The sequence below is a fragment of the Anabas testudineus genome, chromosome 6 (assembly GCF_900324465.2).
Source record: "Anabas testudineus chromosome 6, fAnaTes1.2, whole genome shotgun sequence".
In the NCBI taxonomy this organism is placed as follows: domain Eukaryota; kingdom Metazoa; phylum Chordata; class Actinopteri; order Anabantiformes; family Anabantidae; genus Anabas; species Anabas testudineus.
Genome location: NC_046615.1, coordinates 23,257,799 through 23,270,155, shown reverse-complemented (window position 1 = coordinate 23,270,155; position 12,357 = coordinate 23,257,799). Strand labels below are relative to the sequence as shown.

The following is a 12,357-nucleotide window of genomic DNA, read 5'->3' as shown; positions in this document are numbered from 1 at the left end:
TTCTGTAATATTTGATCTCGTCAGTAATACAAACAGTTGCAGCCCCGGAGGTGTGCAGCATCACCGTCAACAAATTAACTGATGTCCATCTTCTAATTTCTACGAGAGCGCACAGATATCCAGAAATGTTGGACTGTTTCTTTAAGTAACAAACTGTTCTCCAGTGTTTTGGAGACACAACTGGTTGCTAACAGATTTGTGGCACAAAGACTTTATAAAAGAAGAAGACGCCTTCAGTTCTGTGATCACCAAAATTAGAAGCAACCCACAGCAACAACCAGCACTCACATACCCACAAACCAGATAAAAGCTCCACCACCTGCCAACAGAGCCACTAAACCACTTATTGTTGGTCTCTATCTGTCTGCACTTGTCCCTGCTTTAACTTTATTGTCCGACAGGATGAGAGTGAAAAAGGGATTTGACTGTGAGGATGGAAAAAGGTTCCAAGTATTAAACCCCGAGCTGCTCTTTTGTAAGCACACATGCTGTCATCGGCTGGATGACTCGGTTGAATGACACAATAATAACACGGTTTCCTGTCAGCCCTGAAAGCCCGCCGGGCTCCGCGGGATAGACGAGGATGGTGGGAAGACATTTGTGAGATGAAGTCAGTGTTGTGTTGAAACAAGTCAGGACAGCGGAGGATATTGAATCACTCTGACACAGCAACAAAAAGATGCCAGAAGTCACAGAAGTCACCAGACGAGTTGTGAGGACGCAGCAGTGTGGACGGACCTGCACGGGGCAGGACGTGTCGGGTCGAACAGCTGCTGCTGTGTTTGAATTTGTCTCAATGTGACAGCTTTCACACTGTTCAAAGTTCAGTGGTTGTAAAATAAAAAGGAACTTTTTCACACTGTTCAAAGCTTTTCGTCATCACACCCACGTGCCTGGTCCTCACCTCTCATGGGGTTCTGTAGGCTACGTATGGGTATTTAGCATTTGGTGTTTTAGAAAACAGACACTGAGCACCGTATGATTTATTCACCTTATCACTGCAAACTAGAAAAACTAGATACACATGTACTGCACCAACATGCACCAGAAGTCCAACAACCCCCCAGAGACCTAAAGCAGACAGTAATCACCATGTTACGGCTGCATGTCTGAGTGTCTGTGCCCCCCCATGCAGAGCACAAATGGACCACTGATCCCTGAAGTGTGAGTATCCTGCAGGTTTCTTTGTACACAGGATTTTAGTGGAGGACCAAGCCAGCACACAATAAAACACAGGACTGAGAACAATATCTGCTCATTGTGGATCTAAACAAAGCAGAATAAATGCAGCACAGGTTTCTTTCTTATAAAATGTTTTATCTATTTGCAGACAAATCTTTAAAATGGTCCAAAATGAGACTCTGAATGACACTACAAATGACGGGAAACTATTCACTGAAGAATATTTGTACATGTGAGGGTAAACATTTTGATATAGTTCCCACATCATTCGATCATGTCAATAAATTACTTCATTTCTTCTTAATAATTCACTTTTAGTTCTACTGAAATACAGTGTATTCACAGTGCAATGGGTGGAGTATGAGAAAATGGCCCCCTATTCCTCCTATGAAGGACCTCTTGTGGTAGTTTTAATTCGTGGTTTGCGTCTTTGTAGAAGTTTGGCTCTTTATTGTTGTGTTGTGGTTGTTTTATTTCTCATCAAGTCTCTTTTCTCCTTATACATGTCTTTTTGTGTCTTTGTATTCCTGTTTTATTTGCTATTGTTTCTCTTTGACGTTGTTGTGGCTTTATTATCATGTTGCATTAATGTTAATTTAATAAAATGTCTCTTTGTGGTGGTTTTCTGTTTCTCTGGGATTGTTTTGCATCTGTCTGTAGTCGTGTCTTTCAAAAAAGAAATATTAACACTGATTCTGACTGTGATCTCGAGGATAATCTCTTTACTATATTTCATTATTATAAGAAATTACATTTGCCATTGTTATGTGCACCTCATTAAGCTGCACATCTTCAATCTGTGATAGCACAGGTTAAACTGAGAAATCAGTTTATCAACTATGGAGAACTTTCAGCTCTGAGCATGTTTAGAACAACATGCAGAGTAAAGTCAATCGAGTGAGGTCAGACTGATAGAAACCCGTCTTCTGTTCTCACAGATGTGAAACAGGAAACTGCTCTGTTTACTTTGTTCTGTCATTTTAATGCACACAACCTGCAGAAGGAGGGGGGCAGTTCAACTCCCACCACCCATCAAAACATTCCTCTGTGTCTTATCTCCCCGTATCGTAAACACTGAGGACACCCACCGTGTGTGAGGGTTCAGGGTCAGAGTTCAGCTGTCACATCCCGCAGTCTGTTTTGAAGCAGGTATGCCTACTGCATGACATCACCTGTGCGAGCGCTTTCTCCCAGAAAGAGCAGATTAAAAACAGATCGGCCTCGCTGCATACCTGTCTCCCACCACTGAGATGAGCGGTAGGGAGAACCAATCTGATAACGTGTTTCTGGCTCCAGTCTGCGATTTCCTCTAAAGATGATGTTCTCAGTTTGAGTCTGAAGCTACAGTGTGATGTTATAACAGATGCTAGATGATATACAAGCAATCTTTTCAGGTAAATATGGAAACGCCTCCTCGCTGTAACCAGAGGGAGACAGAGATTTAGTTAGTCTGAGGGACATATGTTTGGTACTCAATAAAACCAAACTCAACAACTAAACACATGAAAATGCAGAATGAATCACGGCGTCTGACGGAGCTGGTGATGGATGTAAAACAGCTGAGATGCCTAGGTTGCGTGATTCTGGAGTCAGTTGCTTTTTTTTTTTTGACTGATGTCAGCTGCTCCAGACTGATCCAGTCTGCTGAGTGGACTGAATCAGAGCAAGATGCCGCCTCCTCCAGCTGTTATCTGCTTCATAAACACGCAGCCCGACCGCTGTTCTCGCCGTGACTCAGAGGTTTACACTGAGCTCACTGATTACAACACCTCCAGACTCACTGAGACGCCTCGAGCAGACTCACAGGCAATAACTCACTGCTGTAATAGTGTATGACAAAGGTTTGCCTGAAGAAACTCCTGAGTAATACGTAAGTCACTGGCTACACCAGAAGAAAGAGTGGGAAAGCTGTCAGGACGATATGACCTGATGATATGATGTAATGGAACAGTAATGCATGACATGATTTAATAGGAAAGAAGAAAAACAAACAAGCCTATTAGAGGATATTCTAACTGCATTAGTTGGTGATATGTTGGATACATTTGCCTCCTTAGGACACGATGGACCTCCTAACAATTGTGAAAATAAAAAACAGAAACAAATTTCTCTTATAGCATCACAACTGCAAAGACGTATTAAAAGACACTGTCTGGATCATGTTCCGCTGCGTATTTATTGACTTCTGATGGATGACAGCGAAGCGCATCACTGTCATAATAATCACTCCAGAATCATGTGTGTTATCGCGTTTAGGCAACAAAAGCACTTAAGGTCAGAGGAAGATCATGGTTTTGTTTAAAGGTAAATAAAGGTGTTGTATCCGAAGTCTATGAAGTCAAACAGTCTTTCTTTAAACCAAGAGCTGTCCAAGTCAAAACCAGAGGGCATCAACCCTGGTCCTCATGAGCCACAGTCCTGCTTTTTTCTTCCAACCAATCCTGCACCTACAGTGTCTGATTGGCTGAACCTACCTCATCTAGGTAATCTGCAGTGTTAATGATATATTAGCAGAAAACAAACGTTTGATATCTTCAGCATCAATATGTTTATGACTTCTCATTTACATTCAGGGTCAACATGTTCTCACTATGAATAATTAATCAATTAATTAACAGAAAGTTGTGGCAACTGATTTCTATATAAAATGTATTGTGGTTTCAATTTAGTGGTTTTGTAACATACTGTTTAGGAAACAGGGTCGTGGATCATTAAAGAGGTCAGGGAGGTCAGGGAGACTCAACAAGACTTCATGTTCTTCTATTACAGAACACGTTGAGTATTATGTTGGACAACAGGTAGGTTCTGTCTTAAAGGAATTTGAGTCCATATCATGTAATAAAAGTGAAAGTACAGTAGTGAAGATAAGAATTTCCTTTTCAGGTAAACAGTGGAGGAAACGGTAAAAAAAAAACCAAAACATAAATGTACAGTTCCTTTCTTCCTATTCCTATATGCCTATTAAAAGCATGTGAATTCCAGTGAGAGCAGCAGAATGAAACGTTATCTCCTTCATGACAAACCACAGAGTCGACACACTGGAGCCCAACACAGGATGAGAAACAATATCTTCCCCAAAAGACAGGACGTGCCGCCACTTGTAAGCACCCAGAAAACAAAAGACTGACTTAGGTGACCTCTCACCTCTGACACGGGTCGCGACACCACTTCCCCTCTCTCTGAAACAGAGAAGCTTCAGGCGCTGCCTCAGTCTCAGAGACGAGACGTGACTAGTTTTCTCCCTAATCACTAAAAATGAAAGGTTTTTCATTTCCAGTCTCGGTTTAGCTCATTCTGAAACTAATTAAACATGATTTTAATGGTTTTCAGGACAAAATAATAAAGATTACTGAGTTTTTAATAAATGTCTTTGTTATGATTAATTAGTGAGAGGAGGTAAGTCGATTCAAAACCTCCAAATCCCCCCAAAACCCTGCATGACCCAAAAGACTCCCAGTAATCCCACTGTTCCCATTTAGACAGACGGGTTTACCGCAGAAACACACATGCTTAAGATGTGAAACAATCCTCTTTGTCCTCAATTGCAGATATTATAACTGGGTTTCATACATTTACTGATTCGTTCTCTAACTGAACTGAGTTTTTGTGTATATGCTGTTTAAATATTAACCTGAGCAGCTTCTCTCTCTGTGTTCAACAGAAACAAACAGAAGGACTGAGCACATACCTCATCAGGTTTTGTAAACCCTGTTTGCTGGATTTTCTTCTCAGCAGCGCGTTGGACATATTGGCTTCTGTCTGTCTACTTCGTCTAACTCTTCTTCTTGTCTCCCTCTGGTAGAAACAAAGCAGATCACAGTGGTGACTCGGAACAACTTTCTCCTCTTCTTCGTCTTCTTTGCACCTCGACACTGAAGGCAGCTTTCTGTCCTGCAGCCACAGCTCAGAGTGTGTGTGTTACAGTCAAAGTCCTTTCTAGTGGTTTCACACACACAGTTTTCTCTCTTGCTCTCGTTGGGAATGTCAGCGGAGCTCAGCGAGTCCCTCCTCTCTCTCTTGGAGGCTGGGTTTTAGTCATTACTCTCCCCCCTCCCTCTGTCCTACATGTGGTTTTCATTGAAGGGCTCAGAGCAGCGGGGCCCAGCATCTATCTCCCCCTGTTTTTTCTCTTTCTTACTGCCTTTCTCCGTTATGCCGTCTTCCCCCGAGGGGGAATGAAAGACGACCCCCCATGAAATCCACTACTGAAACCATTCCCATCCCCTCCCCAACATTTCAATCTCCCTCTGATTGCCAAAACTACAGATTAGCGGCAAACAGTAACAACAGTTAACAAAGGCAGAGAGGCCGTTTGTTATCTCTCTCTGATGCTGGCAGAGGAAAACAAACTCCCATGAATTCCAGTCCCACTCTTAAATATTACTTTAAAGGAACATCAGTACACAACAGCACAAGAGTAACATGTGACAGTGGAGGAAAAGGTTAAAAAGAAAATTATAAATGTATAATTACTATTCCTATATTCTCATAAAAAAGGTATGTTAAATATATTTTATATGATGAATATGGGAATTTTAGAGTTTGCAATGGCCAAAAGCAGAAAACAGAGCAATCGACTGTTCACCATCCTGATACGATGCTGAATATACCCATGTGCTCCAAAGTACTTTGGAAAACAGTCTGCTGCTGCATCCAGACGTGCAAACTAAAACTCAATTATGCAAAGCAGCCATATATCAATTCTCTGCAGAAACGCTGACGAGTTCTCTCGACCTGAGCCAAGTCCAAGTTTCTTGTTGTGTTTGGGTTCTCTGTGCCACAGTAAAATACCATCTAGGCATGCATCAGTGCCCCCTGCATATGTGTGAAGGGCCCATCGATGCAGATATATATACTGGGATTGTAGAAAGACATACGCTGTCATCAAGACAACATATAGTCCTGGGAAGTCAGTGGATATTTCACCAGGACAATAACAGACCTCACTGTGTACAGAATGTGTGGATAGTCTATAGTAAAGATCTGTTTCTTAAATTGTCAGACTGTCTGACCAGACTGTTGAGCAGCTGAAGAATTATATGAAAGCTTCAGTCAATCACCTAAAGAAGGATCCAGTCAGGACACTGGTTAAATACACTAAGTGACATTTCCCTTCTGAGCCCAATGGCTTAACTTTGATTGTTGAAGTTGAGCATGTGAGTGAAACGCTACGAAGAGGAACAAACAGCCATTTGCTGGCAAATGATTTGACAAATTATAGATTTCATTGTTTATGATCAACCAAACTTTATTTATTACATTAGTATTAGTCTTTAAGAGAAGTACATGCTATAGCTTACATTAACCAGCTTGTTGAACTGTCCAAAGGCCTTCTGTATGAAAAGGCAGCCTGTATATGCAGAGTGAGAGATATGAGCACACACCTCTGTACAGTAATAAGTAAAACCATCTTTTTTATAATAGTATAATAGAAGAGTCCCTGTGTATCTGTGGCTCGGCCGTGCTCGGCTGAATTTGTGGGCAAACCGTCCACAGGTTATGAAACCTTCTCTCTGCCCTTCACACTTGGACATACTGTGCAGCTTTGTCTTCGCCCGCTCCTCCCAGAGAGCCTCAGATATTCAACACGCTGCTGTTTCCACAGTAACACACTCATCACCATTCACCCCTGAAGTGTTGGTAGGCCTTGCTTGGTGGCACGTCAGACAAAAGGGCATTCTGGGAGGTGAATTCATGGCGTGGGCGCCCCTCTTCATGCACAAGCTCATAAAACAGAGCTGCTGTTTCCAACAAACATGAGCTGACCTGAACACACCGTCACACTCAGACACTCTAAAACAAACAGAACCAAAAGGTGAAAAACTCAACAGCTTTTACAAGTCACACACTCAAAATACTCAACTTGATTTATCACAGCAGCAAACTTTCTCTTTATATTTCTCAAAATCCAACAAATAATATTCAGATTTCCAGTGACCTGACATAGAGCACACCTCTACCAACACCTGTAGTAGTAGAAACAGGAACTTCATGCTTTAGCAGAAAATGTATTAACATTTGTTAAATGATATATAAAACTACATTTGAATTAAGGACCAACCCGTTGCAGATTTAAAAATATTATCTTCCCTTTCTTTAGTTCAGATTTTGGTTTCAGTGCCTCGGTCTAAAGCCACTGGTCTGGCTCCACTGATTAGTTGCTGCCCTGGACAAAAGCTCAGGTTTGGAAAGCTGTTAATAAAGACAGTTGTGTTTTATCTCCTCCACCTTCCCTGCTGGAGAACAAACACTTCCATCCATCAGCTGTGAAACAACAATCTCAGCCTGTTGGTTCACTTTAAGCTCAAAGCAAACAGCCCGTGCAGCTCCGTTTGGTTTTCAGTGGCTGGAGGTCAGCTGCTGATGCCAGGTATGAATGGAAAAATCACTATCAGTCCAATGTGGTTTTACATTTAGGAGGTGAAGTGTCTCTAATGTCCTGTGGTATCAGAAACCGTTTTCACAGCTGTATTTAAGTAAACTCAACTGTTTGTTGCTCCCAAAGTCAAAGCACAATGAAATCCAGATTAAATATTTTTAAAGGAAACAATAGAACAACCTTTGTTTTCCTTTGTTGATCACTTGTTCTTTAATCATCTCTATAAAGTTCATTAGCTTAAACTGGATGAAATACTAAAGGTCTCAATCTGCTTTAAACTAGTGCTGCACAATTAGTCACAGTTGAAATCATGATGTCATAACAACCTTTTTTTTTATTTGTATGCAGTTTGCTCATTATAACTTTATTTTTGTCAAAAACAATAGCAACAACTCTAATGTTTTTTTGTTCAGACATTTTTTTTACATCATTTTCTATGAGGTGAGTCACTAAGATACGTCAGTGAATGTTCTCTCCTGTGTTCAGTGTGTGAAGCACATGTTGGACCAATCAGCAGATGAAAAGAGGAATAAATGAGATGCTCTGTCTGTTCCTGTAAACTGTTCAATTTAGTTCATTTCTATAGCTCCAAATCACAATTACTTCTCCCGTGTTTTGTCAAGTTACATTAATCTTTGATATTTAGATTTCTTTATATTTTGTCAAAACAGTTTAGTTTACTAGTGTCTGGATTTCCTCTTCAGTCTGTACAACAGACGACATAAAAAGCTTCTGGAACTATGAGCACATTTAGAAACTTCTTGATGTGATGATAGTTTCAAATAACAGTACAGAAGGATGTGTTTTTGTATGTTTTATACCAGTTTAAACACATTTATCCTGTAAACTTCAGAAATGATTTATTGTTAAGAGGTTTCAGACACTAGAGATGATGGAACAAGCTGTTTGTTCGAAACACATTGAGATTTATTGGTTTTCCTTTTCTTCGTGACATTCACATGGACTCTATGGAAGCTCAGTACTGACGTTTATAATTATATTAACTTAAAATTCTATTTTAAACCATTATTCAGCCCTACAGAGAGGTATCAGGCGTGCCTTAATGAGTTAATCAACCTTCTTTGCCCTGGTGCTCACTGAAAACACACGTTGAATCCTACCTGACCCACGCTCACACAGACAGCAGCACCTACTGCAGCTGCCCCAATTGGCACCAAAGGCATTTGCATCAGAGCGAAGCCTGCTCAACCATCCACCCTCTAATAACTGGTGGTATTGAGAGGGAGCCCAGAAGGTTCAGTGTTGGAGCATCCCAGAACCACCAGAATCCCCACAGTAAACACAACCCTCCAATAATGCCTATCCCATCTAGATAATACAACAAGCCAATCAGTTAATCCTCTTCTGCATCAGCTTGTTCACAAGTAACTAGGCCACAACACAAGCTAGCAGCTAGCCAGCATGTCGAGCAAGGCAACGCTGCCTGAACATACGTTTGAAATATACAAGTCAAACTTCATCTGCTTTCTCATGTGAGCATCCAGTCACCACCTCATCTTGAAAGACATTCAAACTAACAACTCAGTCCTCATGTTATTAACGTATGTGTCTCAGCTCCCCGAGTTCACCACTTGTCCATCTTCACCCCAGTCACTCACCTTTGTTTGATAGAAACTAGCTGCACTATCAGCCACATGTCTGCTCACAGATGATGGATCCTGAATGGTCTCATGAACAAAAATACAAATCTAATTTATTTTTCCCCCAAATCCATTATGTCCATCTATAGGTGCTCACGCCAAATGTCTGCTCCAGCACTTATAGTGCAGCATATATGAGTGGATAAACACAGTAAATATTAATGAGGAACGTTAAGGAACGAAATGTTTGGTAACGACATGCCAATCATAAAGTACAAATATAAAATTCAATTAAATTCAGTTCACTTCTCTGACTCTCACCTCACTCCAGGTCTGCAGAGTTCTGTCGTACATTAGTGAAGTTATTCAAATTCTCATTCAACAATTACATCTTTTTAAAACAATTCGAAAAATTACACATAGCTAAATCAGCAAAGCTTCTAATGCTCAACCTAAATTAAAATATCTTTGTAACAGTTAAAACACACACACATACAAAAAACGCTAACTGCTTAAATTGATATTTTTTCCAATGAAGTTCTGAATGAAATTAGATGGCTAATGACAACGCGGCTAACATGTATGCTAGCAGGCTAGCGGCTAATGGTTTAACGGCTAATGGCTAACAAGGGTTCATAAATGTTACACAAAGCAATCTGAGGGTTTTATAAAAGGTCTTGATTTAACTCACCACTGAATACGGAGAGTGAGAGAGTGGGACAGAGGTTTACAACCTAAATTAATTTGTTCAGGTTAGTTCATGACTCCATTAGTGAAGAAGAGGAAGTGACTCGGTTTGACCCGGATATTATTTAAATAGTTGATTAGTTCATCAGGAATAAAGAACTGATAATACATTTATCATAGTACTTGATTTCTTTTTATTTTTACATTAAAAAAGATATAAGAAGTAGGTTGGAGAAGAAAACAGTTCAGATTGCAGATGGAAAGGAGGAAAAGTCGAGATGGCCGCTCAGCCTGTCAGGTGAGCATGAAACAGGTAAATAGTAAGAATAACAGCTAAGTTTCTTCAAACACAGAACTTTCAGGCAGGTAACAGGCTGCAAACAGTCTGTGACACTGCAGCTGAGCAGGTTAAATAGGTGCCAGGACAGGTGAGGGAGACCAGGTGATGAAGGATCGTCTCATTAAGGGAGGAAACACAGGGGTCAAAGACAATGTCACAGCAAACCTGGAAGTTAGGATGCAAACACTGTTGAAAGCATCTCCTAATCTGTACAAAATCCTTCATTTAAAAACACAATTACCAACATCTCTTCTGTACACGGTTCTGATGTATTTGATCCATATACGAACACTAAAACAGTTATAAAGCCCAGCTGGTGAAGAATCATACATTTCAGGTATAACTCAGTAACTCCTGGAGGATCAGCTTCTCCAGCAGAGTTTCAGGTTTAAAAAAAGTCTGTTTGCTTATTTGGCTAAAGTAGGATTAAAGTTCCAGGACTGATGGGAAAGAACAGTCGATTCCTGCAGATCTCCTAACTCCTCACTCACTCAGGGCAGAGGAGGGATCAGAGCAAGGAGTGGCGCTGATCCGAGCGCCGACCTACGACCCAGAATGTGTTCTTGTCTCGCCTCTGTCAGCTGCCAGAGCTCCTCCTCTCAGGGCTCAGCAGTGTTTCAGCAGCCAGATCAGCTTGTGTGATCCAAAGAGCTGAACCACACGGCTCCTCTCACGTTGATGGAAGGAATCAGGTACAGGTACAAGAACATACACATGATCATTTGATCAGGTGCATGGTATCACCTGTCAGTAACCAAAACCATTAGAGTTCAGGATCAGTTTGAAAAGATAAAACACTCACTGGTGGATGTGATAACTTTATACTTTACCTCTGCTACAGTTTGCATTTATCAGTTGTATTTACTTTTCACATTAACATTATGAAACCATGTTTATTAATGTTCATTCATCAACTGAACTGTTACTTTACTGTTTCTGTAGAAGTAAATGTTGAATATTATTTAGATAGATAGAATTAATGCATACTAATATATAAATAACTAATATATAAACTATAGAATATAGACTATATATATTTTAGTCCCTGATTTCCATTGAACGTGAACTGGCTGATTTGTTAGACTAAATTATTAGATTGAGCTGTTTACATTTTTGCAGCAATGCAACTTGATTATTGGACGTTGTGAGTTATTGCCAATGCTGCTTGTATTTTATTTTCTTGTTTGTTTTGCCATATAAGACGACTTGATTTCTGGCTTCACCAGTGCTGCCGTCTCTGTCTCTGTGAACCAGTCAGGTTGTACAAAAATTGACAAGGTAACCTTTGACCTCCAACATTTAATCAAGGCATCCTTGGGTCTTAGAGGACATTTGTGCTAAGTTTGAAGGAATTCCTTAAATATCATGATCATAATAATTGAGGGAAACAATGATTACTGCAGCACAAATAAAGCTCTCGAGATGTGATCCTTCGTTATCGATCAGGGTTTTTACTGTTCCTATAGAAACTAACATCAACACAAACAAAACCACTGTTACAGGTAGAATTGTTTGGATCTCTTCCATCTCTAATGGAAACACATGAAGATGCAGATAAAAGAAACAACTGGATGAGAGTAAACAAACAAAATCAGATCTACTGTGGGAATCAAACCCGTGTCTGATGTGAATATCTTTAGAAGGATTGAGTTTCAGATTGTTTGGATATAGAAACCGGTTTGAGAGAAGCTGACGCAGAGGATGATGATCCTGAGAAAAAGGTCTGAGGCTGTTTACTGTAAACAGTTGGTGTGATGGTAACACTCCACCGTCACCGAGTGACAAACTTATTTCATGCTGCTAAAATCCTTCAAGTGGTTTAATTGGAGAACTTCACCTTATGTTTCTGCTTGTGGTGGTAAATAAAGACAAGTTTCTATGTCGGCACAGATCTGCGGATGCTGCTCAACAGACTCTGTTACGTCATGTTGCCATGGTGATTTGGCTGAAAATGCTCCAATGTGAAGCAAACGAGAAAATGATGAAATATAATTATTTCCTTATTTGTTTTTGAACTCACTTTTGTTTGACAGCCACAGAGAAAATTTGACACACAATCTCTGATTCTCTTTGGGACACAAACAAATCCACGTTTTGAAGTGACCGAGTCGGGGCCCAGACCTGAACCCAGCAGAGATGTTGTGGGATGAAGAGAGCTGTTGACACCA

General features: G+C 40.5%; 1 protein-coding gene across 3 annotated transcripts in view; it reads right to left on the bottom strand.

Annotated features, from left to right (window-relative positions):
* lsp1a (lymphocyte specific protein 1 a) overlaps positions 1–5,169 on the bottom strand; it is a 28,062-nt gene extending 22,893 nt beyond the window's left edge. The window contains exon 1 of one of the 3 annotated variants that reach the window (XM_026364913.1): positions 4,871–5,169. In XM_026364913.1, the coding sequence (XP_026220698.1) occupies positions 4,871–4,929 (59 nt within the window). In that variant the 5' untranslated portion in view covers positions 4,930–5,169. The remainder of the gene's footprint in view (positions 1–4,870) is intronic. The other 2 variants (XM_026364911.1, XM_026364912.1) reach the window with 2 other exon arrangements.
* Between the last annotated feature and the right edge of the window lie 7,188 nt (positions 5,170–12,357).